Genomic DNA, 27,962 nt, shown 5'->3' with positions numbered 1-27,962 from the left:
TAAATTCCAAAATGCACTTTTATTTACAGCATCTTAAAGCTAACATGTGCATTTTACAGCACAGACCCTTATATGCAGCAATAAAACAGTCCACAACATTTAAGAGATCAGGGATAAAAAATATATACACACACAGAAAAATAAAAAAATACCACAATATTTACAAAGCCAACAGAGTACACTATTTTGAGCAACAGTTAAGCACTTTGGCAGCACACAGGTTTATAACTTTTTTTCTTGCTGCGATATTTTCAAGGCACAAGGGCAAGAGCATTAGCCAGCATCTGAATGGCACAAAGAGGATCCACGATGTCCTTCATTTTGTCACGGCGTAGAACCCAGTCTGGAGCAAACCTAAGGGAAATAAAAGAAAATTGTCAGGATCAGTATTTTCCTTACAACACAAACCAAGGCAAATAATTTTCCAGATAGCAGAGATCCGCATACCTGGTCACTGGTTTTGACTTCCGAGGGGTGGCTTGGAAGAAACTTCCATTGAGAGATGCGTTCATTTTCTGTTTGACTTTGTTTCTCTCTGTGTCCATTTTGTACTTTCGAAGCGTGAGTCGGTAGATGCTACGAATGCGATCCAAAATCTTTGGAAGCTTTCGGACCTCCTGTTTAAAAAGAACATTCAAACAATCAAATGTTATTGAACAAAGTTTCATGACAACTTTCCTGAAAATAGCTAAAAGAATGTTAAGCAACACTTTTTCCCAGCTTTTTGATTAGTCTTTTTAAACTGAGGAACGAGCTGAGCTTAGCTTTTATTGAAGCCATTTACATTTTTTGACTTCCAGTTAAAAGGGAACGCAGGCATTTTGACTGGCATCTCTTATAATTAATTAGGCCATAATTAAATATAATATTTATTTTTTTATATTTACTGGTGTGTGTACTGTAGGTTACCGAAAGGCTTTATAAGTAGCCTAATAATGTGTGACGCTGTCTGTGAAAACCCAGCTAAAGTCATTTTTTGTGATTCACTATTTTCTACATAAAATCATGTTTTTGGAATTTCTCAATGTAAACACCTGAATATGAGCCATATACCACATTAAAGCTGAGATTCTCCCATTTTCAGTGATATATGACACATTTATGGGAAAATTCTTAAAGTTTTGTAAAACAGGCTTATTTATTATGATGCGCATGTCCAAAAAGCACAAAAACATTCAAACAAATTGGGGGTACAAGAGCTTGATTGTAGCAGCAATTAATTGAAATTATTTGTATAACTTTATTAATAAAATTAAATATCCATGGAAAAAGTCATTAATATATAAATGAATTAATAAATTACATTTCAGTATAAAATCTCTAACTTAAATTATTTTACTGGGCTACTGTAACATTAAGTACAGTACTGGAGCAAAAATAAAGAGAGGGATAGTTCACACAAAAATGAAAATTCTGTCAACATTTATTTACCATCATGTTGTTCCAAACCTGCACTTTCTTCAATAAACCCGGTTATATCATTATTCGGGGTAATTCCACAGAGATTAATATCGGAAAAGCCTTTTAAGCAATCAGCTTTTTTCTATTCCAGCTCCCGTTTAAGTGCTGCCATGTCAAATAGCCTAGATAACTTAATTCATGAAACCAGTGTTTCCCAACCTTTTTTCAGTCATGGCACCCTTTGAAAATGTTCTTAATTTTGTGGCACACCCTTGCATACGTTACACTAGGGGTGTAATGGTACAGACTGCTCACGATTCGGTTTGTATCAAGGTTTTATGTTCCCAGGTTCAGGTTCACGGTTTCTGTATGGTTCGGTATTTGCTATGTTCATGGAAAAAAGGACTACTGTCAAATAAAAATAAAGAAAAGAACAAATAACTTAAATACAAGCAGCAGCACAAATAATTACTATTGAGCATAGATAGGCTACTAACCAAACAATGCTTTTCGGGCTTTTCAGGTAGGCCTAGGTCTAACATTAGTTTTTAGGTAAATAAATGTAATAAAGTAATCAAATGAAGAATTACTGCATATTTAATTGTTTAAATTAAAAATTAATCCTTATTAAACTTACAAAAGCTATTCAATCAACAGCAGTGTGTGATTCCTTATCTTTTTTACATAAAGGAGCAGTAGCCTTTAATGCTGTCTGTTAAAGACCCAGGGGTAGTATCGCTTTTATTTTGCCGATTGATTTTAATGTATTTCTCTTCCTAATGGTAAAAAAAGAAGTTCCTGAACTGAATAACATACAAATCAGCTGGTGTTGTTGCGCTGAAAAACCCCGAGATGATTAAAATGTTTAATGGGAGAGACCGCATGTTTAGGGAGCCCGCATCCGGAATTTTTTTTGTGCAAAAGCATAAAGTGTAGTGTCAATAAAATCACTAATTTCAGTATTTATAATGTTATGAATTAAAAATTGAGTATTGTATCTCAAATTCCTTAGTATAATTTATCATTTACAGCAATAAACACAAATTACCTATTTTCGTCATTTTTATGGCTATGGAACATTGACGATAAAAATCTCATAATTAAATTTTGCGACTTTAGCCGGGTTTCACAGACGGGGTTCACATATGCTTCTAATTTATAACATTAGATAGATGACAGATTGATGCATGATAGATGGAGATATAGATATAATCAAAGGAATCCCAATCTTACTAAAGTCTCACTCTGTCCAAAAAAATCCAAATTGTTTTTGATATGAAACAAAATCTAAGCTTTACATTTTTAAAAAAAACTTAGTGTGGCATAACGGTTAACACCAGAGATGTTGAATAACAGTTGCGACATGCGTTCATCTCGCCGCAGCGCGCAGTCACGTGATCATGGCGCTCTCAATAGTTCTAAACAAACCAGCGCTGTGTCAATCAATACATCTGAATAGATTAAAGCTTCACTATACAGGTATTTACAGCTATTTTTGGTAAACAGTACAGCATAGTGTGCATTGATTCATCAACCACATTTACAGTATAATTTTATTATGGAGATCGATGGAAATGCAACATTGTTGACATTAATGTTATGTTTTTCTTGTATTTAGCCCTGAGGTATTCCTTACTATCATAGTCAAATGTGACCGTACACCTGAACTATTTCTCAATTAAATAAATGCTCAATATTGTAGTTTAGTTATATTTATATTTTGAAGAGCTCTTTTGGTACTAAATAATATTTGTGCAATAATTATGGTCCATTAATGACCACTTAAAATATTTTGAGGAATACATTTTAAAAGTAACCCTCCCAACCCTGCATAGTTTTTTATTAAATTGATATGATGCACACTTTCATTTTGTCTTTCCCCATTTCAATGTATTTTTCTTTTATCTTTGTAAAACTTTTAAAAGGCCCTATCAAATTATTATTATTATAAGAAAACACCCACCATTGCTCTCCTTTCATCCTGGACCAAGAGAACCAAGAGAAAACAAGCTTTGGTGAAGATGCTGCCACCTTTTTCTGCAATCTTATCTCCAGCTTTCTCACGGTAGATCTGCAGAAGATCCAGGAGGGTTTCTACAGAGTTGTCCACATCATAAACTGCATCTGTGGTTCTGTTGTACTGAAAAAAAATTATAATAAAAAAATTATATATATATATATATATATATATATATATATATATATATATATATATATATATATATATATACATATATATATATATATATATATATGATGAGCAAATATGCAATTAATCAGCATAGAGCGTTGATTCTCAAAGTGTGGTACGCGTACCACAAGTGGTATGCAGGCTCCCACTAGTGGTACGCGGAGGAATCGCTGAATTAAATATGAATTGGCTGTGATGGGAAGAGGTGGAGGTGGATAAGTTATGAAAAGCTCTTTCGCAGCGCGCGTGTTCCGTGGTGTTGTTGTTCTTTCTTTCGCTAGTCCAACTATTGTTCGCTCTATTACAACTACAAATTAGATCAGTATGCATCTTGTATTGCAGCCAATCAGCTTTCGTGTTATTGGCACCAGCCTCTTTCTGATCGTACCCCACAGACGCATAAAACAGATTTTATTCTTCAGCTGACCTTTCTTGCAGTTCCGCGATCGTGAAAGCAAAGGCGAATCTCTCACCATCTTGCATAATGACCAAATAAAAGTATAATATACCCGATTGCACTAAAAGAGTTAATAACAGTGATGTATACGCCGAACTCCGATGTCAGACTGCGTGTGTTTGCTGCCTGTCAGCGCTCGCGTGAGTGTATTGGATGTTTGTTTTTTTTGTTTTGTTTTTTTTGGCCTATTAGCCTACTCTTGAACGATCAAATACACACATTATGCATATGTCTATATCTGACTTGAGTAAAAAGGTTTGGGATGTGTGAGTAAGTTCTGGATCTGGGAATTAGTAAGTTCTCAAAGTGAAAGCAAACTAATATAGCTTAATAACAACACAAACGGGGAAAATAGCACACTTAAAGCACTGTTTGTAGATATGTATCATTAAGTTTTATTAATTTGTCCTGTTCTGACAATAGCCTATTGTCATTTGTTAATAAGTAGGCCCTTATTAGTATTACTGACCAGTTTACTTGATTACTTAATAACTTGAAAATGTTTTACTTCTATTAAGCAATTGCTTATTGCTGTGGTTTACTTGTAAGATTTTAGTCATATTTCCCACCCCAAGCAATAAAGATAGATAGCACACCACTGGACCAGCCTTTTTTGTAATACCAAACAAGATTCATTCATTTTGTTTGTTGTATTGCCATGTGTGACTATTGTTATGGTTAATGTGGCATCCTAATTATGAAAAAAATAAAAATGTTCGCAAATTTGTGGCTACCACAAAATAAAATAAATAATTTTGATAAAATAAAAATGTAACGTGTGTGGATGTGTGTGTATATGTATGTATTGTGTGTGTGTGTGTGTGTGTGTGTGTGTGTGTGTGTGTATGTATGTATGTGTATATATATATATATATATATATATATATATGTGTATATATATATATATATATATATATATATATATATATATATATATATATATATATATATATATATATATATATATATATATATATATATATATATATATATATATATATATATGCTAATCCCGGTGGGACTGAGCTATGTATAATAAGATTACTAATACTTTGTTCAATTTAAATAAATGAATTCGCTTTGCAAGTAATTTAGTGATACTGCACCTATGCATTTTTTTTATTGCGCGATATAGGTCTTAAATTTAATTCATAATGGTCTTAGAAATGGTCTTGGTAAAACCTGCAGATACTAGGGATGCACCGAAATGAAATTCTTGGCCGAAGCCGAAACCGAATAATAATGAAATGCTTGGCCGAAGACCGAAGGCCGAATACCGAACGCGGTGTTTCGCATTTTTTCCATTTATTTGGCAATTTTTTTTTTACCATTATAATAATTAAATAGTAAAAATTTGCTTTTTACTATTTTGTGTTGCTTTTCAGAGAAATAAATCAAATAACAAAAATACAATTTCAAAATATTTATTTAACACTGAATTTTTTTTAACATTCCAGCAGATATTATACAAACTAAGCACAACATAACTTAAAATAAATAATTAGTAAAATAAAAAATATATTTTTATTTGGCCATCTTAGAAGCCCCCCTTCTTGAATAGCCTATGTTAGGCCTATAACTGACTGCTGAAAGAATGTAACTCTGTATGTCTACAACAACTAATGTGCATTGAATAGTGCAAAAAATGTGGATGAACCCACAACAAATAAATAACTGTCTTAGACATAAGCCTACTTAGCCTACTTCTTCAGGAAAAGTGGCAGGTTCTTCTTTATGAAAAGTAGCTTCTCTGCTTTCTCACATGAAAGTCGGTTCCTCTTCTCATCGATGACATGAGCACTAAATTTCAGCACTAAACAGTGCTTCCACACTGCTGACATGTTTGCTGCATAAAGCACGCATCTCTTACTCTACGTGGGTTACTTTTTGATCGCGTCATTAAAAACGTCATTGTTCGGCCAAAATTATTCGGCCTTTTTACTTATTCGGCCGAATGCCGAAAGTGCTTTTTTTGGCTATTTTCGGCCGAATAATTTCGGTTGCCGAATATTCGGTGCATCCCTAGCAGATACCCTTATTCAAAGTCCACCTTCAGCCCTGATTAAGACCATTGTTTTTGGGCTGAAGGTGGACTTTGAATGTAAAAAGGTGTAAAAAGTTTGAGAACCACTGGCATAGAGAATTTGACAGCACAAATTATGAGGCAACATACTTTTGATAGGTTGAGAAGGACTTGGATGGATAATGTGATGATCTCCATTGAAGGCACACTTCGGTTGCAGCTCCTTATCAAAGTGAAGATGGTGTGTGTTGCTCCACTTTCAACAAGGCGTTCGCAGCACTCCGGTGAAAGTCTGGTGGCAGTTTCTTTAACCATAAAAAAAATGTTAGTTACATTTTATGATACAGCCAACCTCATATCTTTAAAACAGCGCCTTACCTAAATGTCTCAAGGCTGCAATAATGTAAGCATAATTCTGAAATCCAAGCAGGTAGCTCAACGCTGTTGTAGTCTTGTTACACAGCTTGTCCTCTTCCTTCACCCTTTGATTTACTTCCCAGAGACGTCGCCTCATGGAAACGACTTTGCTTGTGTCATGCCGTTTTCTTGAACAATGACCCCTCCAGAGTGCCTGAAAGCAATTCAATCATATTGCAAAAGGTCAAATAATGGAGTTGTTCACGCAAAATTTAAAACACTGTCATTGTATGATAAAGACAACATCAACATACTGCCTTTTATGGTCTCAAGAAGAAAGCAAGCAAACTAGTTTACTCGGAAAACCCTTAATCAGAACTACTGGGTTTCATTTTTAAATGAAATTATCCATTCAGAATACTTGTTTTTAGTCATTGAATCTAGTAATACTAATCTAGAATTAAATATTACTTGCATTGTGCACAGTGAAAGAAAATACATACACAAAGAAAACTTGCTACATAATATGAAATGTATATGCATTATGTATCAAGCCCTTTCTTCCACACCTGCGCCTTTATTATTCCACGTTGTAGCTTTTCCTTGCGACGTCTAAGAAGCAGCTTCCTGACTGCACACTGGATAGTATCAGCAGCTTGGTTGCGGCGACGTAACCACGTTTTCACTGCCCTCTGGGTCTTGATGATGTCTTCTCGGTCTTTAAGATATCGCTTTCTCTGCAGCTTTGCCCTAAAACTTTGCTAGAAATTTGGGGAGAGGAAATTTAACAGAAAATGTAGTTAAATTAAGAACATTTATATTAGGTAAAATGTGTAATATGTTAAGGGCTAACCTTCTATTGCACAATGTTACCTCTGGCTAACAAATCCAATTTAACTTTTTTTAAAAAGTGATATTCCCAAGATTATGACACACATAAAACATCAATCAAGTTATGTTGAGGGGTACATTTAATTTTACAGCTTTCAGTATTGAATAATGTGTTTCTTTGAAGGAATTCAATTACATAAATGATTTCCTTTTAACATGTAAAGGATTAAATGTACCTGGATGTATAGGACTGAAGAGATTTTCTTCTTGGCCGATTTAAGAGCCCAGTGCGCTCGCACAGCTCTCTGAATCCTTATTGCACAGAGATGATGGTAAATGGCAGCTGTGAAACGATGACGTCTTGCAGCACAAGCCATTTCTTTTACCTATAAAGGGAACAAGTTAATACTCTATCCCCCAGTTTCACAGACAAGAATTAAGAATAGTCCCAGACTAAAATGCATGTTTGAGCTATTTCAACTTGCACTGACATTTCTTAAAATATGTCAGAGCCATTGCTATGTCTTAAAGATGGGGTAAGTGTTATTACAAAACTGTTTTACAAAATGGACTCGGGCCGAGTGCAATAACAAACCTGTAGCCAATCAGCAGGTACGGGGCGGGTGTACTATTGATGGTGAGAAGAGAGCCTCGGTGCACGTCATTATTCAAAACACACGAGTCACACATTAAGGACATTAGCCAAGAACTAATATATGCTAGCTTTTGCTTGAATATGCTCGTGTCATGTTCATTTGTTTGTCCATTCGCGATCTTATTGTCACTCACTTCAGCGATGATAAAGACCTGTTCATTTCCACACCGCATGTGGCATCTAAATCTCCTCACTGTCTGTTTCAAGCATCAGCTCACAAAATGTGTGCGACAAGTAAGATACTATGCTCCTAATATACGTTTGTTTTCTCTTTTCATGATCTATATAACCCTTATCCGGTCATAAATGGAATATGTCGTTAGCTGGACTATCGAGCTTGTGTTCTATCGAGTTGTTCATGAGAACGGTTTCGGAGAACGGAGAAAAATTATTATTCAATAATTTTTTTTATTGAATATTCAACCTGGATTAGTAACATGCAGATTCTGCCATAGTCATTGCATGGGCTACGCATGTGTGGGGCGGAGCTATCAAAATAGGGCCGAGACCCTTTTAGGGGTAGGGGCTAGTTTGTTTTGGTGATTTGAAATAACAACAACGGTTACCAGAAAGCACTTACCCCACCTTTAAGATGCACACCAGTAATGTTTTTTTTCTCTCTCCAAAGGCACATTTATAAAAGATCCTTAAATGTCCTAATTGAACTGAATTAGCCTAGGTCCTGTCTGAGAAACCGGGCCCAAAACATTTACCATATTCAGTCCCTTCAATTGATTCAAGAAACTTTGGATTATGGATGGCATTCGAGAAATTTTACTCCAACTAGCTGGTTGCAGAGCTAATCCTTCAATAGTCAATTACTTGTGCACAGCCTTAGTAAAAACAACAAATACAAAAGACAACTTGCCTGCTGTCTCGCAAGCCAACCACGCCACAAAGCCTGAAGATAAACAGCGGCATTGTGTCGCCGTCTTCGATTTTCTTCCTCAACTCTGGCAAGCTGCACGACTCGGAAACGCCGCTGCAGAATGATGGCGGCAGCTCTCTGTTGGTGATACCGTCGTCTTTGGGTAAAGCCTCTGAAAGCTGATTGTAGCTTCACAGCAGCTGTTATTTGCTGTGAAAAAGAATACACGGAAGGTTTGGTGTTGCTTTTTAACAGTTGGTAAACAACATTTTCATGTTGAGATTTTATTGTGAATAAAATAATTGACTTCCAAAGACCCACTAAAGCTATATGAAAAAAGTGTAACTTTTGCATATAGCACAAGACTAGAGTAACATGCTGATTTATTATTAATGTTGGATTTTTTTTAAAATAAATCTTATATTAAAAATTGGGTAATTTGGCCTATTAGAATTGATTTCTGAAGGATCATGTGACACTGAAGAGAAGACTGGAGTAATGATGCTGGAAAAATGTTTTAAAATAGAAAACCATTATTTTAAATTGTAATATTTCACAGAAAGTTTTTTCTGTATTTTGATCAAATAAATGCTGGCTTGATGAGCATAAGAAATTATAAGAATATTCAAAAACATAAACTTTTGATTCTCTATACACCACCACAATGGATTTAAAATGAAATCAACAAGATGTGCTTTAACTGCAGACTTTTAAAAAGTACTGGGACAATTGGCTGCTAATATTCAGCCAAATGCTTCAGAACTCATCGGACGGCGCTTCACAGTGCAGATGGACAATGATTTTATATATTATATATTATATATATATATATATATATATATATATATATATATATATATATATATATATATATATTATACATATATATAGATATGATAGATATGATAGATATGATAGATAGACAGACAGACAGACAGACAGACAAGTTATAAGAAAAGCTTGGCAACACAAGTTACACAGTATAATGTCAACAATCTGTGAAATAAATGGACTTTGAAAACAGTTTCTCTGTAATTTTATCTACAAATGGTAAACTTTAGATAGTATGTATTTACTGAGCGAGTTCATCATTGCGCAAGTCTATTATGTTTACAGGAATTTACACAAATTGTTGGCAAAACAACATGACAAGTTCAAAAGCACAAGTTCTCCTAAATCATATATGTGCACACTATTTTTTCGTATTTAAAAGCCTTACACACAAAGACAATAATTTAACTTTTAATAAATATTTATTATAAAGAACACTCACATGAAAAAGTTATGTCAGTAGTGTAATAAATGTACATTTGTGTGTAATACTGCATCCACACAACTAGGTGTCAGTGTAAATCAAACTTGACAGCCATTCTGACCAAGCACAGAAAAAAAGCATGCTTGAGATAAACATATTACCTATATAATACATTTTTCTATATAATAACATTTTCCCCCCAGGGTTGTAACTACCATAGACAACCCAACCCTCCTTATTTTATTTTTACTCTTTACTCCATTAAATCCTTTTTAAATGCTTTAATTTTTGAACTCTTAAATAAATCAATAACATCCGCCTCACCCCCTTAAAGGAATAGTTCACCCAAAAAATGGACTTCACCCCATGATTTACTCACCCTCAAGCCATCCTAAGTGTATATGACATTCTTCTTACAGACGAAAAGAATCTGAGTTCTATTAAAATGCCCTGGCTAATCCCAGCATTATAATGGCAGCCAAAAATTAACCTCAAAAAAGTGCATCCATCCTTCATAAACATACTCCATACAGCTCCAGGGGGTTAAAAAAAAGCCTAGAGTGAATCGACTGGTTGGTGTAAGAAAAATATAAATATTTAAAACTTTATAAATTAAAATGTCTAGCTTCTGCCAGACCGGCTTCAAATTTTGTGCTGCCATTATAATGATTGGATTAGCCAGGGCAATTTTTTAATATAACCCTGTATACGTCTAAAAGAAGAATGTCACATTCACCTAGGATGGCTTGAGGCTGAGTAAATTATGGTGTAATTTTCATTTTTGGGTTAAGTATCACTTTAACCTTTGGTAAAAAAAACGCAAATGTCATGAAATGGTTATGGCCTAGATTCCAACAAAGAGAATAGTTACCTTCTGAAGGGAATCTCTTACTCTCCGACCTCTGCATAATGCCTGGATGTATATAACAGATTTTCTAAATCTTAGGAAGTCAGCACGCTGTTTTCTGGCAGTCAGAGTTTCCCTCCATCTTTTTTGAATGACTTGGACACTGTGCTGGATTGCTAGAAATCTTGGAAAGGAGAAGAAATAGTCATGTTGTGATTCCTGACACAACTTTAAAAGAAGAAAAGAAGAATAAAATATTATCATTGGTTACCTTGCACGTTGGCGTCTTGCTTGAATACATTGTCTAATAGTTGCAATAGCAGCTTGTTTTAAGATGTAGTTTTGTCTAGCTAGGCGTCCTCGGAACCAGGACTGAATTTTCAGGGCAGCCTGTGTTTGCAAGATATGTTGCCTTGTTTGATAAGCCCGAAATGCTCTCTGAAGTTAACAAGAGACAAAAAAAAAGATCAAATATACACACATATGCAATAATATGACAAACAGAAACAAGCAGAAAAACAAGTGTACAAGAAAAAACAAACAAGCAGGGTTATTGCAGGACTAGAGAAATGGGTTCAGAGAAGTATAATCAAACATACATTTTAGAGTTGCTACATGCTTACCTGTATCACAACAGCAGACTTTCGCAGCTGAAGAAACTGTGCACGCTCTCTCTGGCAAAGATGGAAACCTCTGTAATGCTTCTGTATAACCAGAACGGACTCCTTGAGTTGCTGAAACCTGCGTCTCTCAATCATTCCTCGATAATGAGCCTTTTTTGAGGGCAAGAAAAGAAGCCTTCTGATCAATTCCGTTGAATTTTCAGTGAATCAAGTTAAAATAAATGACCAGACAGAATATAACTACATGGTGATTACCTGAATTGTGATGGCACTTGCCCTCAATCTCTGAAATCTTCTGTACTCAATGTGTCCACGTACTCTGGCCTGAAGGAACTTTATAGTTTGGAGAGTCTTCAGGTAACTGCTCCTCTGTTCCATAGTTGCCCTATGAGCTCTGTAACGCGTTTGGAGTATAACCGCTGCAGCCTGTAAAACACGGTATTTTCTCTGGACCACAAACATTCTGTACTGAGCTTGCAACTTCAGGACACTTGAGCGAAGCATCACGTAGCGCTTGCGGTGCATGTGCATGCGCATCACTGACTGAATCTTGATCGCAGCCCGTCTTCTTTTTGCAAACATCCTTGCCAGCATTCCACGCAAAGCAGATTGCAAGGTAAGCGTGGCTTGCCTAAGAGCAAGAAAACCATTCCGATCTTTCTGGACCAGTTTACGTGATCGGTACCACTTCTGGATGAGCGTTGCACTTGCTTGCATCCTAGAATGCTGAACTCTGGCGCAATGGCCTCTGTACGCAGACTGAATCACGATTGCTGCAGCCTTTGCTTTCATGAAATGCTGTCTTAGGACAGACATCCTGAGGTAGGACTGGATGGTTCTTGCAGCCTTGGTCCGTCTGGCCAGTTCTCTCCCCTTCATCCCTCTGAAAGACTTCTGCAGGCATACAGCAGCCTTCCTCACCTGCTGGTATCTGTTCATATGCTCGTCTCGAAGTTTCAAAGCTCTGAACCTCTGCTGGAGAACCCTGGCTGCCCATCGCTGCCTCTTAAAAGCGGACCTTTGCTGGTACATGCGGAAGCCAGCCTGTATGATAATGGACGCGTTTTGTTTTTCTGCCAAACGTCTCCTGAGAGAGTGTCCTCGAAAAGATGCTTGAATGACAACAGCAGACTTTCTCAAACGTAGATAGCTCTCCCGATCTGCTCTAGCCTGGACATATGACCTGTAATAGCTCTGGATAATGATGGCTGACAGCCTCATGGCCTGGAACTTGACCATTTCTTTGTGTCTTCTGAAATAAGACTGAATCAAGACAGCTGCTTGACGCTGTAGCAGAAGTTTCCTCCGAACTTGAAGACCTCTATAACATGCTTGCAGAACAAGTGCCCCTTGACGCATTTCAAGAAAGTTCTTTCTCTGCCGTGTCGCTGCATTTACAGCACGATACCGTCGCTGAATGGCAATGGCAGCGCATTTCATGGCTAAATACCTCTTACGAGCACTATAAGCTCGGAAAGTCGCTTGAACAGTGGTGGCATCTTGATGCATTTGCTTCAAAGTCTGTCTGGACTTCATGCCACGATAGGCTGCTTGTAGAATCAAAGCAGCATTCTTCTGTTCCTGTAGAGCTGCCATCTCTCGCCTCATCATTTTATTAGCTCTAAAATGTTGCTGAACGGTATACACTGCCCAACGAAGCCGCTGAAAGCGCAACTTGAAGATGTGCTTTCTCACATGGGACTGAATGATCGTTGCAGCTTTGTGCTCTCTCCGGACCTGTCGCCGGACCTGCATTCCCCTGAAAGTTGCCTGGATTATAAGAACAGCTTGGCGTTTAGCAAAATAATCTCTCCGAACACGTCTTGCTATTAAAATGGATCGATAGCGTCGTTGACAGAATTCTACAGCTGCCCGGATGGACAAAAAGTGCTTCCTTTGCTTGTAGGCAAGGTACTTCCTTTGAATGACTGTGGCAGCAAAATGCATTCTAGCAATATCACGGCGTACACGGCTTCCTCTGTAAATAGCCTGGATCACTGTTACGCTATGCCGCAGCTTTAAAAAGTTCTCTCTTGCCTCTTTTCTCAGTAAATGGCACCTGTATTGCCTCTGTATGACCAATGAAGCCAGTTTTATAGCATGGAATGGTACTCTTGTTCTGTACATTTTGTACATTGCCTGAATCACAGTGGCCGCTTTGTGCTTTCTATCGACTTCTTTCCTGAGTCTCATCCCTCGGTACGCAGACTGCAAAGTGATGGCAGCTGCTCGCAAGGAGCAATACCTTTTACGTTGTTGTCTTGCACTTACAAGTGCTCTGTACCGTTGCTGAATATGGATGGTGGCATTTTTAAGAGCAAGGTAATCATGACGTCGCTTGAATGCTCTATATGTCTTCTGGATAATTTCCGCAGATTTGTGCCTTTCTGCAATCTCTTTTCTTACCATGAATCCACGGAAAGCTGACTGGATACATACTGTAGCTGTTTTTATTGCTCTATATTGCTTCATGGCAGCATTTTTAGTCATCAATGCCCTGAATCGCTGCTGTAAAACTGATGCGGCCCACTGTTGTCTCTGGTACTTTTTAAGTTGGGAATGTCCACGGAAATGTGCCTGAATAACTGTTGCAGCTTTGTGCTTTCTGTCGATTTCTTTCCTGAGTCTCATCCCTCGGTATGCAGACTGCAAAGTGACGGCAGCTTCTCGCAACAAGCAATACCTTCTGCGTTGTTGCCTTGCACTTACAAGTGCTCTGTACTGTTGCTGAATACGGATGGTGGCATTTCTAAGAGCAAAGTAATCACACCGTTGTTTGTAAGCTCTATACATCTTCTGGATAATTTCTGCTGATTTTTGCCTTTCTGCTATCTCCTTTCTTACCATCATTCCACGGAAAGCTGACTGAATACATATGGCAGCTGTTTTTATTGCTCTATATTGCTTCATGGCAGCATTTTTAGTTATCAATGCTCTGAATCGCTGCTGTAAAACTGATGCGGCCCACTGTTGTCTCTGGTACTTTTTGAGCTGGGAATGTCCACGGAAATGTGCCTGAATAACTGTTGCAGCTTTGTGCTTTCTGTCAATTTCTTTCCTTAGTTTCATACCTCGGTATGCAGACTGCAAAGTGATGGCAGCTGCTCGGAACAAGCAATACCTTTTACGTTGCTGTCTTGCACTTACAAGTGCTCTGTACTGTTGCTGAATACAAATGGTGGCATTTCTGAGAGCAAGGTAATCACACCGTTGTTTGTAAGCTCTGTACGTCTTCTGGATAATTTGCGCAGATTTGTGCCTTTCTGCCATCTCCTTTCTTAACATCATTCCACGGAAAGCTGACTGGATACATACTGTAGCTGTTTTTATTGCTCTATATTGCTTCATGGCAGCATTTTTAGTCATCAATGACCTGAATCGCTGCTGTAAAACTGATGCGGCCCACTGTTGTCTCTGGTACTTTTTGAGTTGGGAGTGTCCACGGAAATGTGCCTGAATAACTGTTGCAGCTTTGTGCTTTCTATTGATTTCTTTCCTGAGTCTCATCCCTCGGTATGCAGACTGCAAAGTGACGGCAGCTTCTCGCAAGGAGCAATACCTTTTGCGTTGTTGCCTTGCACTTACAAGTGCTCTGTATTGTTGCTGAATACGGATGGTGGCATTTCTGAGAGCAAGGTAATCACACCGTTGTTTGAAAGCTCTAAACATCATCTGGATAATTTTTGCAGATTTGTGCCTTGCTGCAATCTCCTTTCTTACCATCATTCCACGGAAAGCTGACTGGATACATATGGTAGCTGTTTTTATGTCTCTAAATTGCTTCATGACTGCATTTTTAGTCATCAATGCCCTGAATCGCTGCTGTAAAACTGATGCGGCCCACTGTTTTCTCTGGTACTTTTTGAGTTGGGAATGTCCACGGAAATGTGCCTGAATCACTGTTGCAGCTTGGTGTGATTTCAGTAAGTGGTTGCGAACTTTCATTCCCCTGAATGCTGACTGAATAACTACAGCAGCATTTTTCATTTGCAAGTAAGTAGCTTGAATGCATTTGCCAACTCTGTAGGCTCTGTATTGTTGCTGTATGATGATCGCTGCATACTTTACAGCAACAAAGGCAATGCGTACTTTATGCATTCGGAATTGAGCTTGAATGACAGTAGCGGCTTGATGCTCTCGTCTCAGATTTTGCCTCACTTTGTTCGCGCGATATATGGCCTGAAGACTTATAGTTACCTGCCTCAAATGGACATAATGGCTTCTTTGCAACCGCCCAAGTACAAAAGCGCGATGCCGTTGCTGAATGACAACAGCAGCACGTTTTTGAGCTAAAAACTGCTGGCGGCAACTATGTGCTCTTATCACAGACTGAATTAAAGTTGCTGCTTTGTTTTTCTTCTGTAGTTCTTGTCTTACTCTCTTGCCACGATAAGCACTCTGTAGCATAATGGCTGCTCTTTTAATTTCAGTGTATTCCATATACACTTTCTGTCCATCTCTGAAGGCTCTGTAGCGTATTTGAATGACTACGGCAGCTCGTTTCATTTCCAGAAAACGCATCTGTGCCACATATCTACGATAGTTAGCCTGAATGATTTTGGCAAATCTGTGGAGTTCACTGATCTTCTTCCGCTCAGCTCGTCCTCGCCACATTGCTTGAATTGTCACTGAAGCGGATTTAAGAGCCATATACTCTTGTCGTAACTTTTCTCCAAATACTTTAGCTCTGTATCTCTGTTGCAGAACAACAGCTGATCTTTTCAAACACAAATAGCGCCTTTGTGCCATAAACCGCCTGAAAGCAGTTTGAATCAGAAGTGCAGCTTGGTGGCGGAGAGCCACAGATCTACGGACCTTCCATCCACGGAAAGCAGCTTGCAGAGCCATAACAGCCGATTTAATCTCAAAAAACTTCTTCTGATCTGCTTTCCTTTGCATGCAGGCTCGAAACCACCTCTGAATCAAGACTGCATTTTGCTCCATTTTAGATATCTGTTGTCTGACAAGGTAGGCCCTGAATGCACTCTGAATAACAACTGAAGCATCATGCCTTTTCTTTAAAGCCTGAAACTTGCATCTTTGAAGGTGACCTCTGAACCATGCTTGAACACAAACTGCTTTCCTTTGCATATCCAGGTACTTGGTTTTACAACGCTGCATTCTGTACCATGCTTGAATGCGCAAGGCTGCAATGTTTTCTTCCAGAACTTTTTTCGCATGCCACTTCCGGAAAGCTGCCTGGATCACACAGGCGGCACGGTTTTTCTTCAGGAGATGTTGAACCCTCCAAGCTTTGTATGTTTTCTGTGTGAATACAAGAAAATGTAAATCAAAATGATACATTAATATAATATAATCCGTAACTAGTTGGAAACATGCCTAGGTACTTTTTCACCAATACTAATCCCAAACATACCTGAATTACAATTGCAGCTGCATTTTGAAGAGCAAAATCTCTCTCTTTTCTAAGAACTCTCAATTTTTCCCGTGCACTGTATCCTCTCAAGAATGTTTGAATCTTGATGGCTGCCTTATTCTGTCGAATCATTCTTCTTCTCGAGATGAACTTCCGCACAAGGGCTTGGATTTTAGTGGCAGCCAGGTTCTTTTGCTGTGAATTGTCAAAATAAGACACAAAAAAAGTTCTAAGCACATCAAAGTTCCAAGCAGCTTGACATGGTAGAAAAATTATACCCTTACCCGAATAAGCTCAATGTCCTTCTGTAGCTTGTATCTCCGCCATGCACCCTGGATGACTCGGGCTGCTCTTGTTTCATTGCGGAGATCCAAAAGACGGGCACAAAGGAAGGAGAGGTAACATGTGACAACCTGGGGGGAGCACAATTAATCGTTAAAAGACTGCAATCTCAATTAAAACACCCATGCGATATTATTCCTAAATGACAATTCGGATGTGTCTATTAAACTTTTGACAAGTATGAAACGGCTTCACAGTCTTTTCAACCACACAGTATCATTATTTCTGTTACAAAAATTCATCAAAGTAGCACTGGGATAAAAGTGTACAGCTCGGATATGAAAAATTATATCTATGCTACGCTAGTGATCAAAATATCAATTTTGAATGTAATTTGACACTATACATTCTGGATCGATTCAAAGAATTTCAGAATCAATTCTGAGCTTAGTTTTTAACCTGATGCAAAGATGGCGAGTGTGCTTTAGAAACACCCGTATTCTGCTTCCAATTCTTCACACATGTACACCACTCGAACCTTCCATAAAATTACCTTCCATACAGTTCCAAAAGGTTGAAACAAATTACAAAGACATTTGCAGGCTTCATTGATACTATAGTTGCAGTGCGCAGTCTCGCCAATCTGTATTTTCCTTACAAATGCTCTACGAAGGCATCATTTATGTCTTTTGGAATGCAGTGGACTTGTATATTAAAATTCTGTGACTGTGACAGAAGGCTGCTTTCAATTTCAAATGCTGAAGTGCACGGTCTCAGTAAAAATGCTCGTGTATGCAGCTATATGACTGTGTAAGTGGTTTAATGTACTTGCGTTGTACATATCAAAAGAGATTTGTGCGTGAATGCAGCTTTTTAAATCCCCAACGTCTATGATGTCAGTTCTTGAATGGAAAACGGTCAGATAAATACTGAAAGAATGTTTATGTCATTGTCAATTAATTCAAAGGTCATTCAAAAACACAGTGAATCATTCATTCAAACTGAATTTTATAAATAACAACATTTTTAAATGGACTGCAGCAATTAACATTTTCTCAGCACCTCTAGTAAATTACTATTTTGTTTAGTTTTCCACTTTAAACAAAAATCGTGATTCTCAATTCATCCAGAATGCAGCTTTAGAAGACAGGGAAAATGTTTGTACCTTTTCATTCGGGATAGTGTTGGACATATCCTCTGGATTTATCATAGCAGGCACGCCTCCAAGAGAAGACACGGCAGTGTTCACCAAATTAAAGTTACTTCTCTCATTCTCAAGTAGCTCTTTGAAGTCTACTGACAGGGATTCTGAACCTAAGGCAAAAAACAAACTGTTCTAAAACATTTACAGTTATGAATTGTACAGACTACCATACTCTTACAGGAATAGTTCGCCTAAAAGTAAAACGTCTGTGATTTACACAAAGAAAAAGAAAAAAAGAGTACCAGTTTGCATTGAGGACACATTTTCAAAAGAGCAGTCCGAGTCACTCGAGGAGTTGTTGAGCTCCACTCTGCCACGGTGGCCACAGTCTATGGTCTGAGTTGTTCTTTGTTGTATGTCCTCTGCAGGAAGATGACTAGGATGGTAATGATGAATGAGGTAGCACAGGATACGACCATCTGAGAATGACACCGTGAAGTTTTCAGCCTGCAAAAATAATGGAGAGAGATATTGTTTATTATAGGATCCTTTGGGGGTTATTGTTCAAATATATTCAGGAAAATTATTACACATTTACAATAATTGATTCCATAAAGACAAAATATGGGTTTGGAACAACATAACAGTGAATACATGAGCAAATCATTTCATTTGTGACTCGCCTTTAAATTGTAGAACTCGGAAACAGCATTGACCCAGTCCAGAAGAAGCGTCACCTTCTCGCTGGAATGTTCAAATGCTTGTCTCGCCTTCATTCTCGTCACTGCAACACCTTTGTTAGCCATTATTGAAGCAAGTTTCTGTTTTGTTCTCCAGGTTTTCCTGAGGAAACTGATTTCCTCTTTGAGCTGATTCTCATCAAGCAGCACCTCCACCTATGACGAAAGAAATATCATAACATTTAAAGAATTACACGTTAAATGGATATAATATCAAAAGATAAAAATGAGTATCAGTCATCCAAATGATTTATCCAAAAAATAGTGCTCGACGATATAATGGTACACAGCTCTGGTCGATACCTGGAAGGCAAATATGATTTTCCACAGGAGGTTCAGGGTCTTTTCCCTGTGTCCATCCACAATGTCTCTGGAGTCAATGTTCGCTCCTTCAAGAAAATTATGACAAATTCAGTGTGCTTTTGTACAAATTATGAAGAGTTTCATAAAGAATTCCTAGATATTTATCATCAAGAAACAGGTGAATCACTCACCATGCTCATCTTTAAGGTCAACACCTTTGTCTTTCAGAACCTGCAGTGCAACCTCAACATTGTGCACTTTCTGCAGGCGGCTAATAGCGGGTATCCGCAGTTTTCTAGATAATGTCCAGTCCAGAGTGAAGAGCTCCATGACCCGCCTGAAAATAAATAAAGAAATATTAAGAGATTTATATATACATAACATTGGAATTTGGAGGCCTTTTTAAAATGCCAAATCTAAACATTGGATTAAAGGACAACAGCAATTTTGTTTTAAAACATTTTATTCTAATAAAGGGACATGCAAAATCAAACATACACCAAACGAATGCCACATCTCAGGTCAACAGCAAGATTCTTCACAGCAAAGTTGAACTCATCCAGAGGAGTCTGAACATGAGACACTGCTAGGCCCAAGTGGCTGAGGTGGCGTGACAAAATGCCTTCACCACTGAGGAAGTCTCGTGAGAACGCCAGAAGCAGATCTTTGCTTGACTATAGGGAAAGAAAAAAAAATACATCATTATCATATCCTTTGTTTAATATAAGGCAAAAAAAAAAAAAAAAAAAAAATGTCCACTTAAGCTGTAATATTTGGCCACTTGTTTACAATAGAAATGCTACAGCAACTAATTTCTTGAACAAGAAAATGTGGAAATAAAAACATGCAAACTCGCAAAGAGCGAGGGTTTAAATTACTATTTTGAAACTGCGATGAACATTTTGATGTATTCTCTTGTGTTAGTGTAGGTTTATAAATGATTGTGGTGGCCACAAAATAATGTCATTACCTCAACAAAATGAACTCGAGGCCACAAATTACTATCACATACTACGTTCCCACTAATTAATATCTTGTGGCCACGACAAAAAGTGAACATGTCCCCTCCCGGTCACCGTAGCGATCTTATAATGAATGTCCCTTCAGTTCTGCATTCTGAGTATGAATTATCATATGCAGTAAAAGCACTGTAAGAGGTTAAGCCACAAACTCAACTGCCATGATTATATCGCAAGACACACACACCTTAAATTCAGCATCCATGCAGAACAAGCAAGGATCATGTTCGATCAGTCTGGAGTCTTTGGCTTTATCCAGAAAGCAAACCAGCAGTATTAGTTTCTTCAGAGTGAAGCGAGACAGTGCCTCCTCATGGCCTGAGTGGGAAAAAAAGAATGTGTTATTACAGACACACTACCTGCAATAATCTAAAGACCATGACAAAAAAACTATTCAATTACCATCTCTGTACAAATTGGGCACTTTAGCATGCCTGAACTCAGCGGCAATGTCTGGATTCCACAGCAGACGTCCGAGAATAAACATGGCCAGTCCCATGACGTCGCTGTTGCTTTCAAGTGATATTAGCTCTCCAAAGATTGTCTGAAACAATTCACGGACAAAAGATGTGGCATACATGAAATCATAATGTAGCTAATGACAAAAATATATATATTTTCAGCAAGCATATAAATGAATATTATGCTTTCACAAAAAATAAATACCTCAAGTCCGATACGTAGCCAAAGTGGATTGTATGAAATCAGCCAGTTAAGAACTTTCTGCCGCTCACCTGAGAAATAAAGTGAAAAATTAGATTAACAAGAAACCTTTTGAAAAATACGCCCATTAAAACATAAAAAAATACTGTGTTTTAGTTCTAATAAAACAAAACAATTTTTTTTTTACAAATTATAAAAACCTTAACCTTTAGAAAGAAAAAACACCTTTAACACAGAATAATGCTAGTTTACTTTTTTTGTAATTGCGCCTTTTTGAACAATTACATAATTGTGGAATCCATAATTGTAATCACGATTAGTAATTTGATTTATTGTACAGCCCTAGTTTGACAGGAAACGAGCACCTCCCGACAATTTTTAAACACATTTTTTTTAAAAAGCAGGGAGTCGGGCCATTTTTGACCAGTGTTTATTCTTATAAAATAAAGCGGCAACATTGAAAGCTCCGGTCTCCATGTGATGGCCACTGGCTCTCCGTGCAGTAGTCATGCCATGTTCCATCTGCTTTGACATGATTATCAGGTTAACCGACTTGTCCCAACATGTGCAAATGGCTCACGACCTCGAGTGTCCAAACTTACACAGCGTACGCCCACCTTTATATGTAGAAAGAGCTTGTTTTACAAGCATAATCATTGACAAAACATATATCCTTTGGCATTTCATACCGATGTCCTTCCAGAGATGTCTGTCCTTTCGCACAAGGAGCCTCTTGGCTTCTACTTCCAGCTCCAGCCTCTGGATGGCCTTGACCATGGTGTCTGAAGTAAAAAGCTTGCACGCCGCTCGCCGAAGGCGGTTTAGCCGTTGACGGGCTGTGTACGTTCTAAAAGACAACTCTTCTTTTGTCGGTGCTTTGGGTATGTTGAATTTGTCATGGCCCATAGTCAATGATAAGGCATTCACTAAGAAGAAACAATGAGAAAGATGTTACATAAATTGAACTTAAAATGACAATGCCAAGCTCAAAAGATGCTAACAACCAAAACAAAAGCACACACCTTTAGCAACTTCAGTTGCAACTTTGAAGTCATCAGGAGTGAGAACATAATTCATCCACCAGCTAAAGCCGCTCTCCTGCTTTTCAATCCACCGCTCATCATAAAACATGTTCTTTGCAGCAAATGGCAAAGGGTGCCTTGGAATGGCTGTCAAGATTGTACAACTTAAGCAACTACGCCAATTACATGGATGAAAATTCTGTCATTAATTACCCACCCTAATGTCGTTCCAAACCGTGAGACCTTTGTTCATCTTCAGAGCGCAAATGAAGATATTTTTGATGAAATCAAAGATCTCTGACCCCTCCATAGACAGCAATTCAATAACGCTTTCAAGGTCAAGAAAGAGAGTGGATCAGGTAGTATGTAGAGATTGTAGAGATCAACCTTTTTTTTTTTATGAACCGACAAAAATACTTTTTGTACGCAAAAAAAAATTTAAAAAAACTTTATTCAACAATTTTTTCAAGTCTATCGCACAACCTGCAATTCTTACACTGTTGGCATGGTGTAAACAGTGCAATGGTTCCTAGTTCTACAGCATAACGACTTTTACACATGCGTTGTGGTGCTCACTTCAGCGTCGGCCAAGGGTGTGCAGCGTTCTGGAAGCGTTGCATTGTTACACTACGTCAACTGTGTAACTGCGCCTTCCAACCAGACACGACTTGCAATAATAAATCGAGCTATTCTTGCATAGTTGGACACTTGAACATTTTAAGTTTATTGGCTCCATTCATGCGTGACACACTTCACAGACACAAATTTGCGTAATGGAAGGGGCTTCCAGTCTCGTTGCGAAATGGCTGACATGGATTGTTTTAAAATTACGCAGAATAAGCTTAATTTGCCGGCTTTAGCTAGCTTGTACTCTCAATAGGCATGTGCCGGTATCACATTTTCATGCTGCGATTAATTGCTGAAGCTTTTGATATGCGTTGCAAAAAAAGTGTTGTCATACTATAACAGGTTTAATCATTTTCTTATAACAAAATAAACGGAACATTCAAATACAACGAAGCAATACACAAAAATGTATAAAGTAAAAAAAAAAAAAAAAACAGATTAAAGTGCAAAAGATGATAAAGAACAATAGGTAACACTTTAAAATAAGGCCTCACTAGTTAATGAATTAATATTAACAAACAGCGAACAGCTACATTTTTACAGAAGTTATTCTTTGATAACATTAGTTAAAAAAGCAACTGTTAGTTAGTGTTAGCTCAGGTGCATTAAAAAATAGAGATAAATGCTTCCAAAGATGAAGATGGTCTTACAGGTTTGGAATGACATGAGATTAATTGTTGGGTGAAATAACCCTTTAAAAACACAGCAAATAAATTACATGAATATATCAATGAAAACATACCTGTCTGTGTTGGTTTCATAAAGTTCAGTTTGGCCTGCGCCACAGCCACTATCCTCACTGACTTTCGATTCGAACTAGTCAATGACTTCACAGACTGACCATCTAAATCAGTGAAATACGTTTAAGGTAGTATCATTGGTCATACTAAATATTTTTAAAAGTTATTCAACGACAAAATGTTTTCTTACTTTGTGGGGTTGTTTTTGGAATGGATTTCTTTGCTGGGGGTCTTGTGAACTTTCTGGAGCTTGGTGGAGCTTTACGGAAAAAGAGATTTTATTTAAAACATTCTAAATTTGCAGAATGCCTAAACATCTCAAATAAGTAGGCATTTGATAATACGTACTAGATTCATCACCTACATGTTGAATGACATGCATGATGAGTTTACTTGACTTACCTATAGGTTTTTGTTGCCGTCCAGATGTGGACCTTGAAGTGAACGTTCTTTCTTGGCTCGGTTTCTTAAGCTCTGTTGCGCGTGCTGGAACATGTCGCTTTTTCGCTTGGACATTTGACATATCTTCCGACTGACCTTGCAAAAACTCATCACTTTTTCTCTTTTTACTCTGTGTCCTGCATTGTACAGGAAACTGCTCCTGAGGTTGCACTTCCTCAGAGACGTGTCCGGCTGCCAACTCCAAACCACTTAACGGACTACTGCTAACAGCGGGCAAAACTTTAGGTTGTATGGGAGATAATGCGGACAAAAGCTGTTCAGGAGGGGATCCATATGAGGTCAGCCTCTCTTTTGTAGGCGACACTGAAGATACGGGACATTTGGACTCCAGTGCCACATCTGGACTTGAATCTGAGCTAATGACAGGTAGTGATGAGATGCTGTCAGGAGAACTTGTGTTAGATTCTACATTACTAGGTTCTGAGAGCTCCAAGGTCTTCTCCAAGAGCCTGCGCCTTGAGGTTTTCTTCTTACGCAAGCCTGGACTCTCGACAGAGGCATCTACTTTGCTTTTGGTCACAGTGGTAGAATTCACAGTAAACTTCTTGGGACCATCAGGAACTACTATGGAGTCATCAACTTTATTCGACTTGGTCACTGTGGCGGAGCTAAAAGGCAACGCCCTGAGCCTAAATGCATCGTGATTTGATTCAACGCCTATGACTTCGTTGGGTTTCACACAGAAAGTCAACCTCGGGTGAGGAACTTTAACTGGTGGCGAAATGACAGCAGTCACTCTGAATGACGTTACTGGAGCCGTTTTTTCAGACTCAAGAGAATCAGAAAAATCAAAGCTTGAGCAAGCGTTTGGTGGGCTCACCGCATGCGATAGATCCGATCCGATTACGTCCAGAGCATCTTTTACAGACAGAGAACGTTTCTTCTCTGTATTTTGTCCAATCACAGGGAGTGGGCTCTGAAAGCATGGGTCTCCAAACCTCACTGGGGTGCCAGCGGGAGACAGCGTTTTATTTAAAACCCTTGTAATTTCTCTGCACTCTGGTTTATGAGAACAAGGCACATCCTTTTTACCAGGTGTATCAAACAATCTCTCTGCTGGTACCAAGACAACCACTGGCGAGTTTGTTTGCAAATGCGCATCATCAAAAGTTTCTGTAACAAAGGCAGGCTTTGACATCTCAGGGGTGGAGGATGGCGCATTGGTCCTAGTGCCACTGGAGCCATAGGTAGAAAGTGCATGGTTCAATGGCGCCAACGGTTTGGACGTTCTCTCTTTTCTGTATTGCGACTGGCGAGACACATGAAATGTCTTATTTGCAGCCTTTATTGGCACTAAGGCCACTTTCTTCTCTTTTGAGGGTGCCGGGAGCCCCTTCTTGGATTTAATTGAATCCCATAGGGTTTTCTGAAAAACATAAATTTGTAAGTCCTCAAATTATACCAAACTCTAAATATTTTTTAGGTTTACACAGTACTGATTGCCTATTAGCCAGATTTTTTTAGTTTTTGAAAGAAGTCTCTTCAGCTCACTAAGGCTGTTTTTATTTTATTTTTTAAATTAAAAACAGCAATATTGTGAAATATTAATACTATTTAAATTTACAATTTTAATAGGTTTTAAAATGTTCATCATGTTATTCTATGATAGTAAAGATAAATCTTTAGCATCATTACTCCAGTTTTTATGCTGTGTGTGCTGGAAACCATGATACACTAGGCACTACCATTGAAAGGTTAGAGGTAAGTAATATAAAATAATAAAAAGTACTAATGCTTTTATTCAGCAAGGACACATTAAATTAATCAAGAGACTGTAAAGACATGTATATTGTTACAATGGATTTCTATATCAAACAAATGCTGTTCTTTTTTTACCTTTATTTATTTAGCAAATAATCCAGACAAAAAGGTATCAATGTTTCCACAAAAATATTAAGCATACAAAAATGGTTTTCAACATTGATAAAAATAAGAACCATTATTAAGTTCACAGCCGCTCCGTGCAAAAGCACTGTAATGTGACGGTGAGGTAAAATTCTCACCATCACATCCCTTAAGGGTAAAACGGCTAATACATTTTGATTCTATTATTCTATTATTCTATTTTCCACAATCAATGTCAAACCAACGCAACTTAACCCAAAATGGAAGCTCAGGCTTGTGTTTCTTCCATATCAGCTCGTGCAGTTGTGCGCTCTAGACAGAGAATAGTCTGTTGCAGGAAACACTAAGCAGCAAATATATTTGTTAAGTATAACAAGGTTTGGTTCCTATTTAACTGTCCATCCTATTAAAAACTGCTAGGCTATGAAATAATTGTAATTGTATTTTGCCAGATTTTATAGTGTAAACACATGAAAGCGCAAATGAGAACCGTTTCAAGGGGGATACCAGGTGTGCACAAAAAAAAACTAAAATTCGTATCCCAAATTTGAAAATCAAATTCCAACCCCAAAAAAGTTGTTGTTTTTTATTCTTACATGTGTGTATATTTAATCATACACAGTACACACATTATGTAAACAAACTTTTATTTTGGATTCAATTAATTGATTTAACAGCACTAAAACAGAAATAAATAGCTTGGTGAGCAAGAGACTTCTTTCAAAGGAGTATTCTTACTTTTTTTTTGTTTTTTTTTACCAGTACTAAATAGAAATAATCATACACAAAAATTACCTTTTTCTTTTTGGTCGCCTCTGCTTTCCCGAGCAATATGGCTTGATGTTTGACAATGCCATTTGCGACAAAGCTGAGGAGTTCTCGAACTCCACCTTCTTCAACTGGTGTCCAAGTGACAGTTAAAATAATGCTGTCCTCAGGCTGAAAAATAGAGAACGCACTTTTAACTACAAGCTTACTCTCATGCAGTTCCAAACATGGATGACTTTCTTAGGTGGAGCTCAAATGGAAATATTCAGTCAAATGTTAATGCAGCCCTTTCCCATATCATAAGTGAATAGGGACTGGAACAAGTCATCAAGCATCAAAAGGCAGCAGGGAAATACAAAAAGCAGCATAAAAACAGTACCAGATTCTCATACTTATGCTCAGTATTCCAAGTATTTTAAAGACGAGAGCTTTAAGTAAAAAAGACCAAAATGTCAGTTATTAATCTTCTCTGCACAGGGAAGCTCTACATTTCAATATTCAAATAACTTTACAGTGTGTCAAGATGTCAAATCAGGTTTCACATCCCAATTCCGTTGCTTTTCTTGTTTTTTAAATACACTTTAACACACGAAATTTTAATATCCACATTTACATTGCACAAATATCACGGGAAAGGGATTTCCAGCGAATAATAGCTTAATTTGGTTTTGTTTCCCATAGAAAATATTCATATTGTTTCAGAAGACACTACATTACGGAGTCATGTAGAATACAGTTATTATTTTAGTTTGACAGCTTCAGAACATTCAGCCAAACATCTCCTGCGTGTGTGTATAAAGAAATTCAAACAGATTTGTGTGAATAAATGACAATTTACATTTAACCCTATTGGTGAACTAAGTTAGTTAACGCATGCCTTTAATACAGTAAAGGTGCCTCATGCATTGCGCAGGAGTAAATTGACGATTTTTTTTTTTTAACGCATGCAGTCCTACGATACAGTTAAGTTATACTTTACCATAACTAAATATGCAAACTTAAGTTACTTAACACATTCATTTCTGCTTGCCAAAAAATAATGTCCCGCTGTCGAGCTCACAGGTTGACAAAACGCAGCTTCTCTTCTTACCTGTATTGTAAAAGACGCCTGATCAACCGAGAAGCCTTTGGATGCTGAAATTTTATCCACTATGACTGTCGTTGTTGCATCTTCCGTGGGATTTTCAATTCGCAAAGGCATTGATTTTGACGATCCCAATTTAATCGTCCCAAATGACACGAAAGGGGACCTTGAAAACTGAAGCAAACTCAGCACAGGAATTGAAGTGTTGTTTTCCTTGCCAGGTTTATCGCGACTACATTGAGAATCAAATGTTGGACTGAAGTCCAAACACTCCGCTTTCGCAATTTTAAAAGACATGTTTAACTCAACTAAAAGAACAACGACTCGTTAAATCCATGTGTCATTGAGTCTGCCGAGCTGTAGTGAATGCCGTTTAAA

General features: G+C 37.8%; 1 protein-coding gene across 1 annotated transcript; it reads right to left on the bottom strand.

Annotated features, from left to right (window-relative positions):
• On the bottom strand, positions 1-27,958 carry aspm (assembly factor for spindle microtubules). The gene is made up of 30 exons (XM_067416082.1): positions 27,591-27,958; positions 26,528-26,671; positions 23,828-25,253; positions 23,616-23,684; positions 23,428-23,529; positions 22,059-22,205; positions 21,726-21,962; positions 21,040-21,107; positions 20,776-20,917; positions 20,561-20,691; positions 19,853-20,028; positions 19,546-19,691; positions 19,355-19,440; positions 18,995-19,207; positions 18,614-18,818; positions 18,333-18,481; positions 17,170-17,298; positions 16,886-17,080; positions 11,764-16,773; positions 11,509-11,658; positions 11,157-11,323; positions 10,910-11,069; positions 8,784-8,993; positions 7,497-7,646; positions 6,999-7,190; positions 6,451-6,643; positions 6,223-6,377; positions 3,365-3,541; positions 448-617; positions 1-354 (listed from the first exon to the last, which is right to left on the bottom strand). Exons 1-30 carry the CDS (start codon positions 27,879-27,881, stop codon positions 252-254), a joined length of 10,893 nt encoding a protein of 3,630 aa, XP_067272183.1. The 5' UTR covers positions 27,882-27,958; the 3' UTR covers positions 1-251.
• Between the last annotated feature and the right edge of the window lie 4 nt (positions 27,959-27,962).

The sequence above is a fragment of the Pseudorasbora parva genome, chromosome 14 (genome assembly GCF_024679245.1).
Source record: "Pseudorasbora parva isolate DD20220531a chromosome 14, ASM2467924v1, whole genome shotgun sequence".
Lineage (NCBI taxonomy): Eukaryota > Metazoa > Chordata > Actinopteri > Cypriniformes > Gobionidae > Pseudorasbora > Pseudorasbora parva.
Note: the sequence above shows the minus strand (reverse complement) of the source record. Positions and strands in the feature narration are given on the sequence as shown.

Bases quoted from the DNA above. Each gene is read 5' to 3' on its own strand.
- aspm (XM_067416082.1), bottom strand. From the start codon at position 27,881: ATGTCTTTTAAAATTGCGAAAGCGGAGTGTTTGGACTTCAGTCCAACA. The intron at 16,774-16,885 runs GTATGTTTGGGA...GTATTCACACAG, and splicing joins CAGCTGCAATTGTAATTCAG to AAAACATACAAAGCTTGGAG. The intron at 3,542-6,222 runs GTATGTTGCCTC...ATTTTTTTTCAG, and splicing joins TCCTTCTCAACCTATCAAAA to TACAACAGAACCACAGATGC.